The sequence below is a fragment of the Typopeltis vanoorti genome, chromosome 22 (genome assembly GCF_054136105.1).
Source record: "Typopeltis vanoorti isolate ZY-2024b chromosome 22, IOZ_Tvanoo_1.0, whole genome shotgun sequence".
In the NCBI taxonomy this organism is placed as follows: Eukaryota; Metazoa; Arthropoda; class Arachnida; order Uropygi; family Thelyphonidae; genus Typopeltis; species Typopeltis vanoorti.
In genome coordinates this window covers 33,466,759-33,488,912 of record NC_143570.1, presented here as the reverse complement: position 1 = coordinate 33,488,912, position 22,154 = coordinate 33,466,759, and the positions used below count along the sequence as shown (strand labels likewise).

At 34.1% G+C, this 22,154-nt stretch overlaps 1 protein-coding gene across 3 annotated transcripts in view; it reads right to left on the bottom strand.

Annotated features, from left to right (window-relative positions):
* Positions 1-22,154, bottom strand: part of Acat1 (Acetyl-CoA acetyltransferase 1) — a 159,551-nt gene that overhangs the window by 102,340 nt on the left and 35,057 nt on the right. For all 3 annotated transcript variants that reach the window (XM_090411742.1, XM_090411740.1, XM_090411741.1), the window contains exons 5-6: positions 18,886-18,986; positions 15,492-15,584 (exon numbers count right to left, since the gene is read on the bottom strand). In XM_090411742.1, coding sequence (XP_090267868.1) covers positions 15,492-15,584; positions 18,886-18,986 — 194 coding nt within the window. The remainder of the gene's footprint in view (positions 1-15,491; positions 15,585-18,885; positions 18,987-22,154) is intronic.

Here is a 22,154-nt window from a genome sequence, read left to right as displayed (position 1 = left end):
ATATATTTGCCCACATCACTATACTTGATATTGCCTGCCATTCAAGAAGATTAGACTTATATTTAGTGCTGAATACTATAGCTATTCCTTCTTTTCCCTGATTGTTATTGCCTAAACATAACACTTTGTATTTATTGCTTAGAAAGATCTCACCTGTTTAATAAATTTAGTTTAATCCTTTATCCAAGTGTAAGCAAACAAAGTTTGCACCTAAAGTATCTTCAGGACTGAGGCAACTTGCGGTAAAGGTGGATTAAGCTCTCATCACTTGTCATGCCACTTACCATGAGTTGCCTCGAGTTTCAACAACACTGAGGCAACCCTTAATCCACCTTGGTAAATGTGGATTAAGCTCTCATCATTACTTGTCGTGCCACTTACCACGAGTTGCCTCAGTCTTGAAGATACTTCAGGTGCAAACTTTGTTTGCTTACACTTGGATAAAGGATTAAACTAAATTTATTACATTCTAACCAAGTGGGATAAAACTTCCAACATCTCACCAGTTATTGTCTTTCTTATTTTAGTCACCCCTATTATGTTGATCTGATACTTATCCAATTTGTCTGCTGGTTTCATTTCTTTGCCATTCAGGCTTCTTATGTTGATAGTACTGATCTTGAGCTTTGGTGATGTTGAGTTGGAGTGTGTTTCAGGATTTGTTCCAGTAACTGACTTTTCGGTGTTCACCCTGGTTTCCTGGCAAAAAACAGTGTACAAAACAACAAGAGTCTTGTTTAACTGGGCAATACCCTAGCCAGCATGAAATTTTGTCATGTTGTACCATCATTTTAACATTGGTATTTCCACTTTCCTCTAAACCTTTTGTTGCTAATCCACAGTTCAACACCAAACTCATGGAACAAATTATTTCTCCTCTTCTTTATTCATTACCAAAGTTCTTTCTCTTCAATTTTTGGCTATCTGTGATACTAGTGTATTATAGGTTGAGTAATCTCTCATGTACATGTCAGCCATATGTGCTCGGAAAGGCAGACAGAAACTATCAAAATGTTCTGCATAAATTTTCTAGATATCACATTGATGTCTGTAAAGAATTACTCATTAGTCTCCTCAAGATGAACTTTTATCAAATAAATTAGTATCAGCAATGTAAAGTGGGTCTGCTTCAGCAATCTGAATATGGAAAATGAATGACAGAGACCTTGTTCATTTTCTGGAATTTCAAGTTGCTACTTTGAACTGGTTCCAAAATAATTGATCACAATTGACTTCTTAACTAGGAGAAGCACACCAATTAACTGAAAGTGAGCGCTTCACCATGACAATGTCAGACCACAAATAAACAGAAATCTAAATGGAAAGGAAAAAAAAAAATCATGATGCTGGAGAAAGATCTGGTGGTCTCTTTCCCAACATGCAATCTAGACCTGGTGCCATCTGATTATCCTGTATAAATGAATGGCCAGTTCCTTTTGTAACATTGAGGATAGGTGTTCAAGAACTTTTTTTTGCCTCCCAACTCCTAGCTTAACATCATAATGGTACTAAACAGCTTGCAGAGACACAGATCAAGGCTACAGAATATAAGTACTTATATTCTGTCGAATAATGTTTAATTATGACGTGATTTTATGAGGAGTTAAAATAAAAACATCAAAATTCCAAAATATTTTGGGCCAACTTGTGAGAACCGAAGATCTATGAAAATATTAGCTTTTACTTTTTTGCATTAAAAAAAGTAAACTTAAGCTGTGTGGGGGTTTATAAAGCATACATTACAATATTTAGAATATATAGGTATGGCATGAAGCTACTAGCTGCTTTAAAAAAAAAAAAAAAAAAAAGAGCATAATAGAGCTTGTATTTTTATCTCATTATCACTGTAATGCTTGCTTATAAATCATTTAATAATTATCAAAATAATATTCAGCATATTTGTGATGACTCATGTTAAAAGTTAAATATTTTGTAAATGTCATATGAATAGAATGATTATTTCTAATACTACATATTTTACTCCATTTAGGAGTGAAATCTTATGCTGCAAAAATTAGCACAGTATATTATAATAGAATATATTAAGAGATCAATGATTTTCTTCAATTTTTACTTAAAAACTTAAAAAATTTTTAAGTATGGGCAATGAGATATGAGCATTACAAAAATCAATAACAAATAAGACTGATAAATGGCGAGATCTTAATAACAATATATTTTACAATACATCATACTCCTATTTTCATCCATATTTTATCAAACTTTATTTTAAGCAAAGGCAGCACATGAAAAATCTTCATGACTGGTGCACCTGAGTATATAGAAGTAACATGTTTGTGACCTAAGAATAGGTAATGAATCTCAATATATGAAATTATATACACCAGAGAAGATTATTACAGCCTTTCAGAAGTCCAACCCCACATCCAAGGCATTTGCCCATGTACAAGGCGGAAGTGACAAGAAGTAGGGGATTGCTCTGTAGGGTGGAGCGCAGTGAAAGTTTTCATTTGTCTAATCCTGCTTTTTTTTTTTTTTTGCAGTTAGATGGTTACATCAAACCCTGCAGAGACCCCTGAAAACTGCTGGCTAACAGGGCTCTAGCAGACAATTCCATGAAGAGCGCCCGTTCTGATCAGAAACATACTACCACGTCCAGGGTAGCCGACATATCGAGAACTGCAGCCCTGAATCTTGATGAAAAATATGCTATGAGGATGCAAGTACTGAATCCAGGACAGCATCAATGCGTAGAGAGTTGCAGTCCACAATCTCGATGAGAAATATGCTACAAGGACTCTCATAAACATCTCATATACAAACAATACAAATAAAAATATACAAACATTATTCAAAAAAAAAGATGGAAGAGCATAAGAACATTTTATACAAAAATAACATCCACATTGCATGTTTACAAGAAACAAAACTAAATCAAAATCTGAAGCTCCAAATCAAAAGGCTATTCAACACTAAGGAAAGACAGACTGGATCATTCTGGCAAAGGTCTAGCGATACTCTTACAGACCAAACACATTAAATATAAAGAAATCGTATCAACTACATACAGCATTATTACAATAGTCAATGCATATCATCCAGATAACACAGAACTACTTAAGCAACTTAGTCAAATGTCAGATACAAAGATCTTTTTAGGAGATCTAAATGTCAAAAGTCCAACTTGGGGTTCCCCACAACTAGATCAAAAAGAGTACAAATAAAGAACATAATTAATGATCTAAACTTTGTGATCATAAACAACAAGCAAAACACATATCCATCAAAAACAATAGGTACAGAATCAGCATTAGACATCACAGCAATATATTATGAACTGCAAATCTTACCCAGTGGAAAATACTAAAGATTTTCCACTAAGTAAGTGGAAAATCAGTGATCATAAACCTATTATCACAACCATTAATTTGCAGTTAGACCAAAAATCACAGACAGAGAGATCTTGGAACTTCAGAAAAGCAAATTAGCCTAAATACACACAACTATTGGAAACATATTGCACTGGCACACCCACTAGTAAAGAACTTGATCAGCAACTACTAGAATTAACTAACAACATACAGAGAGCTGCAAAAAAATTCAATTCCCAGAGGACCCAGGAAAAACAATTGGGTTCCATTTTGGAAAGATCATAATATCAATACTATGATCACTAAAAGAGATATTATCAATGAACAGTTAAAACAAAATAATACAAAAGAAAACAGAAATTAATAGAATTAACTCAAAAAATTGAAGATGAAATTTCAAACTGCAAACAAAAAAGTGGGAAGAATTGTGCAATAGATTAGATTCAAGAAAAGACTCAACACTGGAATATCATCAGATTATTAAATAATGCAACACTTCCAGATACTGATCACTCTTCAAACACAACCTCCTCAAGAATTAATACAGCAGCAACAAACAGATGGCAAATATACTAGCCAAACATTACTCTAAAGTTGGAAGTTTTTTTCCAATTGGTTAGACTATAATAAATTTAGTTTAATCCTTTATCCAAGTCAAGCAAACAAAGTTGGCGCCTGAAGTATCTTCAGGACTGAGGCAACTCATGGTAAAGGTGGACCAAGCTCTCATCACTTGTCTTAATATCTCCCATAATGCAAAGCACATCTCCTTGCAGACATGTATAATGCTACGCATTAAGGCGGTGTTTCTCAAACTTCAGATATCGCGTACCCCTTCTTAAATTTTCATTATTATCAAGTATCTCATAATTAATTAATTAAAAATAAATAAATTAATTTAAAATATTAATTAAAATTAAACATCTATTTTATTTGAATTTATATGTTCATGTAAACAAAAAATATTATTTATTTTTAAATTTTGGTTCTCTAGAGATGTCAGATGACACACTCATCAATTTCATTTGATCCAGATGCAATATCAACATTTTCTGTTGCTTACAGCTACTTGTATTTGCTATATTGCACTCTTTTGGGGGTTTTATAAATCCAATCTTTAGGTAATGATCCATACGTAAGAATTTGAAATCTAAAAAAAAATATTGCATTTACTCGAATATAACTCTAACTTTTTTCCCAAAATTAAAGCTAAAAAATCGTGTTGCGAGATACGTGCGGGAATTTTCGGAAACTAAAGTTTTCAGAAAAAAACTGAAAATGGTGCGACTTACCAAGAAGCTCCTACTCGCTATCACTTTTAACATCGAGACCAGTTTCTTTGTGTACATCGTCAAAGTCATCTACCCAAATAGCGTCAACTTCTTCCCCATTATTTCAAGTAAAAATTACCAGTCTTTTACAAGACTTCAGATACGTAGAGCAGCGAAGAACTGCATATGATTGGTGTGGAATTAACGAAAGATCATGCAAACCAAAGACAAATTAGCATTTCAACAGTTGATTTGAAATGCTAATTCCCTTCAACTGAATTTCATAATATCTGAAACATATTCACTATATATTTCTTAGTTTTAACACATTAATGACGGGGATAGTGTCAAGCAAAACCATATGTTCCACCGGCAACATATGGTTTTGCTTGGTCTATACAGAGTTTCTGTTGGAGAGGGGATGTGATTCATTAGTTAGTGCCGTTTTATTCCGGTTGTCTCTAATTGCACTGTTTGTTGAAAAATATAATGACTCCTTTAATTAAGCATAGCCGAAAAGTGCCACGTCCCCCAAACGACCTTTTGCATGCCCCGGGGAGTGGGGTACGTGTACCACACTTTGAGAAACACTGCATTAAGGGAAGGGCAACTCATATAGGTAAATATGACTTCTCCATTGCTTCCACCTTGATATCACCACCTCTGGGTCTGGCTCGCACTGACGATACCTCAATAAAGCTTGAAACTGGTCTGGGTAGTGGCCCTTCCTTTAATGCATAGCATTATACATGTCAGCAAGAAGATGTGCTTTGCATTATGGGAGATACTAAGACAAGTGATGAGAGCTTGGTCCACCTTTACCACGAGTTGCCTCAGTCCTGAAGATACTTCAGGCACCAACTTTGTTTGCTTACACTTGGATAAAGGATTAAACTAAATTTATTATTAAATTTATTATTACTCTAAAGTAAACAAACTGCAATACAACAAAGAAGACAAAAGGTGCAGGAAAATTGCAAAACATCTGCTAATACAATCTAGAACCTATCTAGAAATATGAGAATGGGGAACTGGACAATGAGACTTATTTGTGCCTATGGTCCCACAGAAGGTTCTACTAAGGTAGAAGTGGAGGAATTTTTTGAGGCTTTAGAAAAAGCAACTGACACAATGAAAAAGGAAAAGTTGGTCCTTGTTGGGGATCTAAATAGTAGAGTAGGAAATGATTGTGAGACATACAAAAATATTTTGGGAAAATTTGGAGAAAAGAGCAAAGCTAATAATAATGGCAAATATCTGTTGGATTTCTGCTCAGGACATGGACTGGTTATTACTAACACCATGTTCCAACATAAAAATGTGCACAAATTCACATGGAGAGAAGAGGCTAGGAATAAGAAAAGTCTCATTGACTATGTTATTGTTGATAGTGATGTTTTCTCCCTGGTGCAGGACACCAGAGTGTACAGAGGATTTGAAATTGGAAGTGATCACTATTTAGTCTTGAGCAGGATAAAATTGAATTTCATATTGAAAAGAATAACATGTAAGAAAGTTTTAAAGCGAATAAAAGTTGAGCACCTCTCAGATGTAAACTGTAGACTAAAATACAGAAATATTATTGAAAAGAAAATGAAAGAGTTTGAGAACAGGAATCAAACCTTGGAGATTCAGTAGCAAACTCTGAAGGAAACATTGATTGATTCTGCCAGAGAGACATGTGGTGAGGTTGTGTGCAAAGATAAAAAAATCAGAACTCCCTGGTGGACACAGGAAGTTAAAGAGGCAGTGAAGGAAAAGAAGAAAGCATATCAAAAGTTCCTGGCAAATAAGTCAGCTTTTACTCTTACAGAATACAGAGACAAATGTAAGAAAGCTAAACACTGTGTAAAACTAGCTAAACAAAAGTCATGGGAGGACTTTGGCAAGAATATAGAAAATAAATATCAAGAAGGTGGCAAAATATTCTGGAGGTTGTTGAAGAAGCTTAAGAATGGAGGAAAGGGTGCTATAAAAGGAATTAGAGATGATAAAGGTGACATGAAAACGGGAGAAAAAGATATCATTGAAGTATGGAGTAATTACTTTGAAAAACTGCTAAATGAAACAAGCAGTGATGACAGCACAGTGGTAAAAAACACTGACCAGGCATGCAGTCAGGAATACATATCCATACTTGAAGTAGAAAAAGCCATCAAAGGCTTGAAATGTGGAAAGACAGCAGGAGTATATGATATTCGACCAGAAATGCTGAAGTATGGTGGTATAAGAGTCTTACAGTGGCTGCACTGCATAGTTCAGAAAGCCTGGACAGAGGGACGAATTCCCGATGATTGGAGTAGAGCTCTCATAGTACCCATATATAAAAAGGGAAATAAAACTGAATGTGAGAATTACAGAGGCATTTCCCTACTGAGTGTTCTTGGCAAGATCTATGCAAGTATACTTGAGAAGCGGTTGAGAAGAATTGTGGAGGAAAGGCTTGGTGAAGAACAAGCTGGATTCAGGCCAAATAGAGGCTGTCATGATCAGATCTTCACTTTACGACAAATAGTCGAGAAAGCATGGGAATATAACAAAGATCTGTATTTAAGTTTTGTCGATTTGGAAAAGGCATATGACAAGGTGCCAAGAGAGAAGCTATTCAATACGCTGCAGTTATATGGTGTCAATGGGGCATTATATCAAGCAATACTTAGTCTTTATTTGAGTTGTGAGTCAGCAGTTAGAATTGAAGTACAGGAAGATGGTTTAATGTTAAATCTGGTGTGAGACAAGGATGTACATTATCCCCTCTGTTATTCATTATCTATATGGATCACATTATGAAGGAATGTGGTATTAAACCTGATATCAAAATTGGAGATGTTAATGTCAGCTCTTTGCTTTATGCGGATGATGTTATACTTCTAAATAAATCCGCTACAAGTCTGCAAGATTCTCTGACTAAATTGAATACCTGTTGTAATAGATATGGTATGAAGGTCAGCAATAAAAAGACAAAGACAATGAAAATAGGCAGAATCATTGAAAATGTCAACTGTGTTGTGAATGGAGAACCTGTGGAACAAGTAAAACATTTCAGCTACTTAGGCACAATTTTTACTGAAGATGGTAAACTAAATATAGAAATAGACAACAGAATCAGCAAAGCTGGTATCGTGGGAAGTCAATTGAATAAATTCATATGGAATAAGAAAGAAATTAGTCGGAACACTAAATTAGCTGTATACAAGACTGTGTTCAAACCAATTTTAACTTATGGATCTGAGAGCTGGGTCAGAAGTAAAACACTTGACCAAAGACTAGAGACCGCAGATATGAGAGTTCTGAGAAAGATTAGAGGCATGAACAGATGGCATCAATGGCAATATCATATTAAAAATGAGGATATTAGGAAAGAACTTGACATTGTCAGCATCCAGGAATGCGTTAGCAGAGCTAATCTCAGATGGTATGGTCACTTAAATAGAATGGGAGAGGAAAGATTAGCAAAACAAGTGTTCTCTGCCAGGTTGGCAGGAAAACGACCCAGAGGAAGACCAAGATATAGGTGGATTGATACGGTACAAAATGCCTTAGACGATAGAAATATAAGATCTGATAATGTTGGAGTCTTGACAAGTAACAGACTGATTTGGAGGAAAATTGTAGATAGGAAGTTAGTAATGATGTAATTTTTTCATGTGGTACTGTCATATCCTGTACACCCCTTGAGGGTACATGGCAGGAATTTGATGATGATGATGATGATGATGATGATGAAGAATAGTACATACTAGATTTATGAATTGGCTTTTAGAAAATAACAAGATCAACCTCTATCAAACTGCACACAAGTCTCAACACAGTACAGAAGATTAATTATTTTTTCTTTGCCAATCAATCATAGATGGTTTTCAAGAAAAACCACCAAAGAAGACAACAGCAATCTTCTTGGATCTTACAGCTGCCTTCGATCATGTTTGGAGACAAAAGTTAATAAAAATTGCATATGATACTGGAATAAGGGGGAATGCATTAATTTGGATTTCAGGTTTCATGAAAGGAAGAAAAATGAAACTAAAAGTTAATGGAATTTATTCCAACATGCATTGAACTTTGACTGGAGCCCCACAAGGTTCTGTTTTAAGCCCAGTCCTATTTCTCAGCATGAACAATATCCTCACATAATAAATGACACAAAAATAGGATGCTATTTTATCGTAAAGTACAATAAAAAAAAGTAAAAAGTACAGTAAAGTACAATACTTTACAACAAAAAACCTCCGACCAGTTAAACCCAGTTTATACATGTTTTGTATATATAATCAGTGATCAAAAAGAACATTACAATGGGCAAAGGAACTTAAATTATAGGTAAAACTGGAAAATCAAAACTGAATATCTTCACCACTGATAGAAAAATTAGACACAATTCCAATCCCCCATATCAAAATATGAAGTACCAAAATAGGAAAAACAGTCTCCAAAATACTTAGGCCTAACCACAGATACTGAACTGAGATTTACAACTCACATAACAAATATATCTAATAAAGCTCTTAAAAAGTTTAATATCATCAAAAGGCTCTGTGGAACAAAGTGGGGGTGCAAAACCAAAAACACTGAAAACTACATATATAGCCCTTATACGACCCACTATGGAATATGCCTCATCAATCTGGGCTCCAACTTCTACTAGCTCAAAAGAAAAACTTGACAGAGTACAATCAAGAGCAGCAAAAATTATTATAGGTGCAATCTCATCTGCAAATAATTTAAAAGCTCAATAAGAGTGTGGAGCTTCACATATTAGAAGACAGAAGAGAACTATCCACAATTAAATTCACTAACAGAATCAGGATCCAACAACAGGATCACATCTCACTCAGGACTTTCGATGCCTGGACAGGAAAATCTAGACTAAAGAGATCATCTAATTTACAATATGATCATGAAATTAGAAAACAGATCGACTTAGAGCACCTGTCCATTGACATAAGCAAAGAGCCATTCTTTTCCGCTATATTACCAAAAAACACAATGATTAACTTAAATTTCCTAGAACCTTATTCAAAAAAGGATTCACAGCATGAAAACAAAAGTAAAGGACTTGACAATATACATCACTTAAATAATCTAAACTATACATCACTTAAATAATCTAAACCATGTCATTGCCTACACTGATGGATCATCTGATGAAGCACTCAACCAAGGAGGATCAGGGATTTTTCTAGTTCTACCTGGAGGCAAGGAAATGCAAATCCAAAATAGCTACAAACTTCACTTGTGAATTAACACCCATAAAAGCAGCAAGTTCTCTCTAATCCAGTAATAAACATTACAGAAGGAATAACCGTCTACAGTTACTCAAAATCTGCATTTGAGGCATTAAAAAATGGAAAAACAAAACTCTCACACACAGGAAATTCATCAACTAACAACTTTCAATTTGAAAAATAAAAACTGTATGCTGCAATGGATACCAGTCCATGTAAATATTAAAAACAATGAGAGAGCAGACAGATTAGCCAAAGAAGCAAGATACTTACCTCAAAAATTACACCCACTATCACTAACTGATGCTAAGTCTGTCACAAGAATAAGATTGGAAAAACAAAGCTATCGAGAAGAAGAATGAAATCACCAAAATTAATGAAAATAGAAAAATAACCATAATCATCACCAGACTAAGGACAGAACATTTGTCCAGGAGTTGAACTAATACTTGCACTTATCTATTCTTGTCCACAATTGCTGCTGCTCTACAGAAAATTGACACTAACTCTATAGAAAAGCTCTACTCCATAGTTCAACAGATTGCCAAAGCAGTTCTACAGGCCCACGGTCATATCTAGAAGCTTTTCAATGGACTCGACAACAAGATTATCACAATGTATAGCGCATGCATGCATGCATGCACACACACACACACACACACACACACACACACACTCATCTCTGTGCTACATTTCATGAGATAAAAAGAGCAAGCAATGTGAAGTGAAGTCAACTGTTTTCTATACATTAACAGCTGAGTCAAGGTATTCTCTGTGCAAAATTTGTATGCTTAATACCTTGGATAAAATAAGGACAAAAACAAGTACAAAATTTCTAATGAAGTATATAACACGGTAAGATCAACTTGGTAAAGAAGTGCCATCTGTATGTTGCTCAAAAAAATAGGCAACAATTAACACGTTCATACCAAGGTTTCTGCACATGCATAAACTGCTAGCATGAACTAGCTAGCACTGGTGTATGTATGCTGCTTCCGCATCAGGTGGTCACATTTTCACAAAACTAATGTTAGCTGCGATTTTTTTAGTAGAATTTATTTGCAAAATGAGTATTTGTGAAATGTCTTAATGATATCAAAAATCTCAATGCAATTTTAACTGATTTGGAGTTATATATTTGTATATTTACATGTATATATTATATTTATTTGCTTTAGAAAAGTATGTGTTATCTATATACCCAATGACTGCATAATAAACACCTGTTATAAGTATTTTCTGCAGATAAAAAATTTGAAAGTAGATGTTAGAACAAATAGATTTAGTTACTTGACACTACAATAAAACTGTTTCTAGCATACATGTAGCATAGCATTTTTGGGAAGGGATGTGCTTTTCATTATGATGGGTTCTTCCAGTTGTCTCTAATTACATAAATTGTTGCTAAATATAGTACAAAGACTGTAAATGTGTCTGTTCACTGATATAAGAAAAACTTGTTTTTCTTGCTTCTGCAGTATAGTGTCTATCATGGATGTATGTTTCCAGTTTTCTAAAAGAACAGATATAGCAAGTAAAAATTCATCTCTTCCTCAATAAAAATTAATCCATCCATGTATTATAAGAAGCAAACTACATCCATTGATTTCCAACAAAATACTAGAATATGTGAGATATCTATTATTGATAAGACAGTAGAGCCACTCACAAAAAGAAAATAAAAATTATGTAAATATACATAGGATTTGTGAAAGAGTGAAAAAATCTGATGATGATCAGAAATGATTTGTGTACATATTACTATGTAAAAAGTGTATACCGATCATTAGTGAATAAAAGAAAATTCTTAGCAAACCAAGTAAAATATAAATAATTAAAAAAAGAAATAAATACACATAACAAGGACAACAAATTTTACAAGATGATTTGCTGCTCCATTAATCCATACATATTCCTTCTACATCTAAATGAATCACTTGATTGGTGGTTAGTCTGTCCCTATAGTTATTTACTGAAGCTACAAAATATATAGCTGCTGTTTATTTTTGGTTAGTTATTTATATTTTGCAAAGAAACAAATGTCTTTCACTCTTCCCATAAGTTTCTTTTTTTTTAATTATGCTACATTATGTCTAGAATTTATATGATCACAAGTTATTCGCTCCACCAGCAACTTATAGGACACCCATAAAATATCATAAATGTTAAATATTAATAATTCATTTCCAGTAATGCAGGTATTTCTATTCACAACTGTTCTTTCTTTCCCTTATATTTCCCATTTTCACATGGCATGTTAATGATGGTTCACATATTTACACCATTTAGTAGTTCAAATATACCAACCAAATATAACATTCTCCTTAATTATTGTTTTCTAATATATCCTAAAATAAACACATTAGTTTTACCCCTTCATCATGCAAATTTGGTTACACTCAAAGAACCATCACTGTGATGTCCACTGGCATGTCAGAACTGCCACAGGATAGAGTGTTTTCACCCTCCCTGCCACATGGTTAGGGTGGTGGTGGCGGCAAGAGAGTCCCAATCACGGTGCCAAGAATGTGTTAAGTTTTATAATCTTTAAAAGGTACCTGTGTGCCATGACTATAAACAATAAATTACTTGATAACCACACAGTAATTAACTTTAATGAAATGAAAGTAAATAGATTTCATACTAAAAATAACAGTACATTATCAGTGAATAGAAACAAGAAAATCAAAGAAATGGGACTACAAGGTACTTACAATTGTCAGCGATTTACCAATTAAAAATTTATTTATTATTATTAGTTATTTTATATAATAAGATTTATTAATATTAATTTCTAGTAGGCAGCAACAGTTTTTAATTGGGAAACCACTGACTGCTGTATGTACCTTGCATTCCCGTTCCTTTGATTTGCTTGTTTCTACATGTACCTTGCATTCCTGTTTCTTTGATTTGTTTGTTTATATGCCTAATGATGTACTGTTATTTTCAGCACAAAATATCTGTACTTTCATTTCATTAAAGTTAATTACTGTGGTCATTGTGTAATTTATTGTTTATAGTCATGCCACAGGTACCTTTAAAGATTAGATTTATTATCTTTCACAGGGAAGAATTTACTAAACAAACAGGCAAGTTAGGAAAATTATCGGTTTCACAAGGTAAGCTTCGCACTCGGATTGCCTTTCTCAAAAAATGTCATGATACGAAAGTCATTCCTATGTTTGCTAGATTTAGGGAAACTATTTGGTCTTCTGGAGCTCATGCAATTTATATTCAAGCAAGGTTTTCCTTGATACAGAACCAACTTCAAGTGACTAAAAAAGATTTAGCATCTAATATTCAGTCTATTTTAGATCTTGAAAGAAGTATTTCAGCTACCCTGGATGAAGAATTACTGGATATCGTTCTACATGTTTCTAAACAATCTTTAGCCAGTTCTTATGAAAAAACATTCTTGCAGACTGATGCAAAAATATGAATCATTATACCATAAGCAAAAAATTACTTCTTACAACACTCCTACTAATAAATGGCCTGAGAATATTTCTGGATGCCCATTGTCTGATGCTGAAACTAGTGTATTGGCTAAAGGCCACGATTTTGCTGTGGTACCTAAATACATCCCGTATCTTGATTTTTTGGATAACATCGAACACAATCTGTCAGGACTTAACAGTGAAGATGCTAATAAGCTATGCTTTGAAGTTACTGCTTTACTTTTTAAAAGCAAATTACCTCCATGCTAGTGCTGAAACCCGTGCGGTTTTCATTAAGGCAAAAGAGCAATGTATATATTTCGAAAGCAGATAAAGGAAAAGCTGTAGTGGTAATGAATAAGGCCAACTATGAGAGGAAGATAGATTGCCTTTTACAGGATACCTCCACCTATCAAGAAATTAGCTATAACCCTACAAAAACACAAATTAAACAATTAAATAAGCTGCTTGATGAAGTTATTAGTTGGGATCAAAATACTTTGGACAAGTTGCGCACTCATTTTGGAAGAACTCTTCATTTATATGGCCTCCCAAAAATTCATAAAGAAGGTTATCCAGTAACACCCATTGTGAATTGTATTGACTCTCCCAACTATAGAATTGCTAAATTTCTCTGTCACATTTATTAACTACCCATACTGGACAATCCAGATCATTCATCAAGAATTCCTCACATTTTCTTGAGAAAATCAAGGATATTCAAATACAAGAGTTGATTTGCTAGTCAGCTTTGACATTGTTTCCCTCTTTATCAACATTCCATTATCTGACACTGTTTTACTATATGATGATTACCTTCCTGATATTGCAAAGATTTTTGAATCTGTTATAGAATCAGGATATTTCAACTGGAAAAACAAGATCTATAGACAAGTTGAAGGCCATGGGTAGTCCTCTCTCTCCACCTTTGGCAAACTATTTTTTGAACCATCTGGTAGATACCTTGTTCTCATCCATTCATCCCCAACTCTCTCATTGGTTTCATTATGTTGATGATGTCTTTGCTGTTTGGCCTCATTCTGAAAATGAACTTACCACTTTCCTACAATAGATCAATTGCCTTCACCCATGCATTCAATTCATTTATTGAAAACTTACCTTTACTGACAGATACATTCATCAAAAGTCTGCTCATCGTGCCTTTCAAAAAATTGGTGTTATCAAGTTTTTAATTAATAGAGCACATAATGTATGCTCCTCTCCCTCATGCTTACAAGAACTTCTCACTATCAAAACATTAATGGAATTTAATGGTTACAACCCTAATCAAATCCAGCAGATAATTGACTCCTATGTTCCAGCACCTCAGGATTCTTCAACAGACCACAGGGTACAATCCCTTATATTTCTGGGATCTCTGAACTGATTGGTAGAATTTTGAAGAAGTATCATCTCATTACCACATGTCGCCATCTACAAAAGACAAGCTGTCACCTCTATCATTAGCTGGCATTTACCAGATACCTTGTGAATGTAATGATACTTTGGGCAGACAGGATGTTCTGTGGAAAAAAGAATTAATGAACATCAATATTATATTGAATACGTGAAACCTCAAAAGTCTGGTATGGCACAACATAGTATTGACACTAAACACAGTAACCAGTGGGATGCAGCTCGTCTTCTCCATAGAAGAAGGTTTAAATATGAATGCCTTTTCAAAGAAAGTTGCGAAGCCCTTTTACATCAGCCAAATGTGAATTGGAATGACCGTCTAACTCTGTCTCCCAAAAGTTTGGGAGATTCTTATTTTATGTAACCATAAAGAACAGTTTTTTAATAATATTCTTTATTAATATTAATTTCTAGGGCATGACAAAACAGTTTTTAACTGGTAAACCACTGATTGCTGTATGTATCTTGTATTTCTGTTTCATTGATTTGCTTGTTTCTATGCACAGATGATGTACTGTTATTTTCAGTACGAAATATCTGTACTTTAATTTCATTGAAGCTGATTACTGTGGTTATTGTGTAATTTATTGTTTAAGCAAGTATATCATTGACCAAATATTAAAGGTTCATCTTCACCTGGGATAACATGAGATAAAAGGAATTCTAATGCAATACAAATACTCATAATACAAACCAAGATGTATAATTATGAGTTATACTTTTCTAAAACAAAAATATAACAAAAAGATAAAATTATCATTTGCAACAAAAGTCAGGCCACATTAATTCATTTGTTAATTAATCACATACCAGCATATTGACTCCTCCATATGGAGTTTCTCCCCTAGGTAAATAATATGGTGTGTTAGACATACTTTCCATACCACCAGCAACCATCACTTCCTAGAAGAAAATGTGCTTATATATTTATAAACACTGATAAAGTATTAAAATTTACTTTCAGAAAAGTTCATTTAAAATTTATGAAAATACATGAATATTTTCAACTGTGTACATTAATCCTTATGAGAAAATAACATACTGTATTTTAAAAATGCTTCATCTGTTCTAAATAATACAAAGGTTATCAGACATATAAGATAAAGCTTATCTCCATGTAAGATAGTCTTAACTCAAGAGAATTTTTGTTGGTTCCATGCAGGATAATCTTGTATTTTGCATAAATACTTTAGCTATCATCACTGACTTCCTGATGTGCACCCATAAAGGATGCACAAGATATTTTGATAGTATCACATGAAAAGTTTACATAACTTACTATTGAAAATTTTCTTTCAAATGAGTCAATCATCTGTCAGGACTACAATATTGTCAGATCTTATAATTTGGCTTTCTAAAGCACTTCTAATTGCATCAATTTACCTAAATATTGGTCTTTTTCCTGCCATTAAAGAACAGTTTTGCTAAGCTTTCGAGTTCTATTCTGTTTAAGTGACCATATTATCAAAGATTATTAGCATTCAAGAATGTGTGAGCTGAGCTAACATCAAGTCCCTTCTTAATATCATTGTTTTATAAATTAAAGATGCCAAGAAATTATATTCTTGATTTAATTCTTCATCCAAGTGTAAGCCAACAAAGTTTGCGCCTGAACTATTTTCAGGACTGGGAAACTCATATACAGAAACTAATGACTTCTGATGAGACCTCTCTAATTACTATTTTTAATTTGTTTCTTGACATTGGGAAGCAGCATTGTCAGTACTGACACAAGGTTGAAGCCAAATGATGACGGAAAAGCTTGTGATCAGAGATTTGCAGATGGCAATATGATTATATTGTGTACGTCTGTAATACTGCGGAGCAGAAAGCAAACGGAGAAACTACTACTCTACCTTATCTCCAGAACAACCACCATGGCGAGCAAATTTGTTTCTGCCGTTGATGCCATCTGTTCACTCCTAATTTTTCTCAGAACTCTCGTGCTTTAGTTTTTGATCAAATATTTTATTTCTAACCAAGCTCTTGGATCTATTAGTTAAAATTGATTTGAATACTGTTTGAATACTGTCTTGTATACAGCTAGCTAGGTGTTTGACAAATTTCTTCTTATTAATTTACTCAGTTGACTTCGAACTATACAGCTTTGTTAATTATGTTATCTATTTCATACCCAATTTGCCATAGTTCTACTGATTTTGCATTCAAGATGTAGCTGATGTTTTCTCTCCTATTTTCATAGTCTTTGACTTTTTATTGCTGATTTTCACACCAAATTTGTTACAGTAGTTATTCAATTTAGTTATGCTCTTTAGCAAGAATTTTTCCACAGAAAAACACACTGTTGCTTTTGTGTCTCATGCAGAAAGGGAAGGTGAAAGAATCAATTGTTTTGACTGGAACAAATGACCTGAGAGGTGGGAAGTGCTGTATGAGGGAGGATATAAAAGAGTTATTAGAAGTGAAAAAGAAGGAAGAGAGAGAGATGGTGAAGTTCGTAAGTCTGCTGCCATATTATGATAGAAGCAACCTGCGAAGGAGGGCAATGATAGCTAATAAATCAATATGCAGGTTGGGAAGAGGAATGATGTAAAATTTGTGGACCTATAGCCTGAGTGTGATGGATGGAAAGATTTGTACAATGCTGATGGAGTGAACATAGAGGGAGTCAGAATTAGGTTTCTAGGGAGAGAGAGCTTTGTTCACTGGGAGTGTGGAAGTGCAAAGTCAGAAAATTAAAAAAAAAAATAAAGTGGATGCAAAGACTGTGTGTGTGAGAGAGAAGCCAGCGAAGGTTGCCCTTCGCTGGCTTTACATTGGCGTGGTTCACCAATGGCTCCTTACTGAAATTCTGACTTTATTCCTTAGGTTACAACAGAAACCTGGAGATTGTTGCTGGGCACTGGTGACAAGCTTCCTCAGTTATCCAGGCTTGGACAGGAACACCGGAACAGAAAATAAGAAAGCGTTTGAGTCTCGCGCCGCGCCTTATATCACCCTTGCGAGCGCCCTCTCTCGTTGACTACATCATATACTTTGCCACGGTCGATTGGTCACCTTAACTCTGAACTGTTTTAACATGGTTCTAAAACATAGATCTCAAGCACATTTAAAAACAACAATTTTGATCCTGAAACACAGTTTTCCTTTGCTTATTTTACAAGGACAATATTAGTTCTAAACACAGATTTCCTTAGCTTATTTAATGTTAATAATCTCAGTCGAGTTGATATACCTTATACCTTTGAGTGAATATATATATATACAGTACTCCCTTAGCCCTGTTCTTGGAAGTACAAGCATGTCCTTATCCTTAGGTTTTCATTGTCTCTGTGTTAGGTCGGAAACAAATTGGCTTACGGATAGTGACTCAGCCCTTTTTCCGACACAACAGAGGGTAAATTGGGCAGTAGTTAGATGGATGAGTAGTATCATTAAGTGTGAGCTGTAAATAAAGAAAATGTTGTGGAGGGTACATAAAGAGAAAAATGACCAACTAATTCATGAACAGTACAAGGATAAGGAAAGAAAGGTGACCAGCAAGGTAAGGAAGGAAAAATCAGATTATGAGAAAAAATTAGCCAAGCAGTTTATCTGGCAAGTAAGAAGAAGAATGACTATGGATGGATAACTTCAATGAGTGCAGATGGTGAAGAGGTGACAGAGATAGACAAAATTTTTGAACTACTGAGTAACCACTTTGCAGGGATATATCATCCAAGTGAAAATATTGTTATGGCAGAGGTGACATGGACTGATGTAAGAACAGAGGTCGAACTGGAGTTAATAAGGATATTTGCAGAATCTGAATGCAAATGCAGCTATGGGATTGGATGGGATATCGGCTTGCATTTTAAGAGTATATGTAAGGGAATTGGCGATGCCAGGTCACAATTTCAAATCCCCCCATACGCATGGATGTTTGTGATTGTTTTTAGGTGGGAGATGAACTTCATTTTCCAGTATGAGACCACTGCCCCACTTACGTATTGGAGTCCTGAGGAGGCTTTGAAAAGTTCCATGTTTGGTCTCTAGAGGCAGGATTTCCAGACTATGTAAAAAATAAATTTAAAATAGAAAAAAAAATATAAAACTGATAAAAAAAAAAAATAAATAAAATAAAAAAAAAAAAAAAAAAAAGCACACTCATGGTACAAAATGTACTATAGGTTTTCAAATAACCTATAGTACATTTAAAAAAAAGTAAAATAATTTAAAACTTGATTAAATAAATTCTACCCACCTGATGGCCAAGCATAAGATTCTGGGCTGCCAACATTATAGATTTCATACCTGATGCACAAACTTTATTAACAGTAGTACAAGGAGTTGATATGGGAAGACCTAAAATGTTCAGCCAAAATTTTTCAAAATCAGCAATTGATAAGATATGCATTATCATGATTGGGAAGGGGGAAGAGAATTGTACATTTTTTTGTTATTTTTACATGTACATCACAAAACAAGGATTAAGTTCATGTCAGAATAAACCACACAAAAATACAAAAAAAAAAACTACTGTTCATTAATCTATCATCATGTATGTTTCTTGTGAGATGCTTCTTCAACAGAGAGGAAAAAAAATATTAAGATTTTAAAATCAGAGCAAACTACAACACTTGAATAATGTTAACAGAACAAACAATTCAATAGTTACACAATATATATGCATGTAGCAAAATTATCTATGCAAAGTATTGCTACAATGTAAAGCATAATGTCCATCACATATAAGTCCACGTAGTCAGATGTTTTATAAGATAGGACCAGACGGATTTAAGTCATTCATGGTTCAAGGATGAAGGACATTATGCTTTCATCACTAGGATAACTCATGAAAATGATACTGCTACATGCATTGAAGATTTACCAGAGTGTTTATGAGAATATAACCTTTGATAGAGATAAGCAAATGAAGGCAACTTTGGTGAGTTGCCTTTGCTTGCACTTAAAAAGACATGGAGGCTGTACATTCACACCTTTTATTGGTGCTTTCAAGTTTCACTGGCTTCACAGCTGTTTTGAACTATTTTTATCAGAAACCTGAAGAGGGCAAAAACCCTCTGTTCAATACCAAAGCAATCTGATGTCAGAAAGTTATATTTTTCATAAATAAACTCTCAGTAGGTGCATAATTAAAATATTACAAAACAGAGCCTAAAATGCTTCAATCTAGCAAGATAAATTGTGAATGTTAAGGATTAATCTATCAGTATTATTTTCATTATCATTAATATCCTGACATGTATCCTCAAGTGGTGTACAGGATAGAGTACAACATTATTACGTTCACATTAGTATTAATGTCCTGTCAACAATTTTTATCCAAATTATTGTATCACTTGTCAGCACTTCAATATCACCAGTTCTTATATTTCTGTATTCTACAGTAATTTTAACCACATGAATCCACAGAGACATTGGTACTCCTTTGGATCTTTTCCCTACTATCTTAGCATCAAATAACAATTTGGCTAACCTTTCCTCTCAAGCTGTTTAAGTGACCATGCCAGCTCTGCTCACACATTCTTGAATGGTAACAAAGCAAATTCCTTCCTAAAATCTTCAGTTTTAACATTATGCTGCCACTGAAGCCATCTGTTCATTAATTTTTTTTCAGAAATGTCATATCTGCTGTCTCTAGTCTTTGATCAAATGCTTTATTTCTAACCTATGAGTGTTCAAACCAACCATTAGAAATGGTTGGTTTGAATACTCATGTACACTACTAGGTTAGAGTTGTAGCTAATTTCTCTCTTATTCCATGCGAATTTATTCAGTTGACTTCCTACCATATCCACTTTGCTTATTCCTATTTTCAGATTTAATTTGTCATTTTCACTAAATTTGTTCCTAAATAGGTGAAATGTTTCATTTCTTCTATACATTCTCTCTCTCTCTTCACAATGCAGCTGATATTGTCCATGCTCCTGCCTATTTTCTTGATTTTTTGTTCTTTTTTTTTTTTATCGCTCATTTTCATACCAAACCTTTTACAACAATTATTCAATCTAGTGAAAGGATTTTGAAGAGTTGCAGACTGATTTAGGAGTATAACATCACATGGCAGTGAAATTTAGGCAATAAATAAACAAAATAAACAAAGAATAAAAAAACAAGTGAAATAAGATTTATGAGAATAACTGCAAAATACACATTATTAGAACAAAAAAGGAACAAAGATATTTTAAAAGAACTAAAAACAAAATTAATAAAAGAAAAAATAAACAGTTATAAACAAAAATGGATAGAACATGTAAACTGAATGGCCAACACCCGATATCCTAAACAAATAATAAAATAGAGGAAAACCTTGCTTAAAGCGAATTCAACGTGTGCAATAATCACTTAGCGTGACTGAGTGAAATGATACCATTTCCTGCTTTAAGAGAGTGATTAATCAGTTAACGCGACTTTTCATGTTATGCGAAATTTTACGTTATGCAAAATTTTTTGCCGCCAATCTACAATGACACTTGTCAATGTAGCAGCTAATGTTCAGTGGCAGTGCTGTGGGTGGTGGTCGGTGACACTCAGCAGTTGACTCAAAGTTATCATTGCAAAGCGCATGTACAAACTCTGTTCTCTTGCTCAATCACTTTTCCTTCATTTTGCTTTAATTTAGATACTTATAAGGCTTTATTATAATAATTCCTGATATGGAAAAGAGAAAGACTGATAAAGAAAGTGGCAGTAATAAAAAGAGAAGAAAAGTAATTATGTTAGAGGAAAAGCTGGAAGTCATTACACGAAAGTGGCATAGTAATACAATGATTGTATGAGACCCGGGATACAGATAGTCTACAGTTCGGACTATATTAAATAAGAGCAAAACATACAAAGAACAAGGAAAAGTTGCTACTGCTTCTTTAAGCATGCAGATTACCTGAAATTGAAGCCATTTGATGATCGAGATGAGTATCTTCTATCACTCTGGATTGAGGATTGTAACCAAAAAGAATACCTCTTAGTACAAGGAATATTCAGGCAAAAGCTCTCAATATTTTTACATCACTGAAAGAGACCAAATTTCAAGAAGAATGTGAAAGCTTTACTGCGGTTTAAGATGGTCTGACTTTTTTAAAAATCGAATTGGAGTGCATAACATAAAAATAATTGGGGAATCTGCTAGTGCTGTAAAAATTCTGCAGCCAAGTTTCCTGAAGAATTGCAAAGGATAATTCAGGAGGGTGATCATGACAACTGCAAATATTGAACATCGACAAAACTTATCTGTTTTGGATGTGTATGCCAACAAAAACTTTCCTAGCTAAAACCGAAGCATCTCAACCAGGATACAAAGTGTCTAAAGATAGTCTTATGCTTTTATTAGGAGGCAATACAGAAGGCAACTTTTAAGTCAAGTCTACGCTAGTTTATCGTGCACAAAATCCAAGATCTAACATTATTGAAGAAATCAGCACAACTGCAAAAGAACTTGGATTTAATGTACTGGATAATGAAAATGCGAGAAACTTGCTTCAGTCCCATTCAGAACAGTTAAGCGAGAAT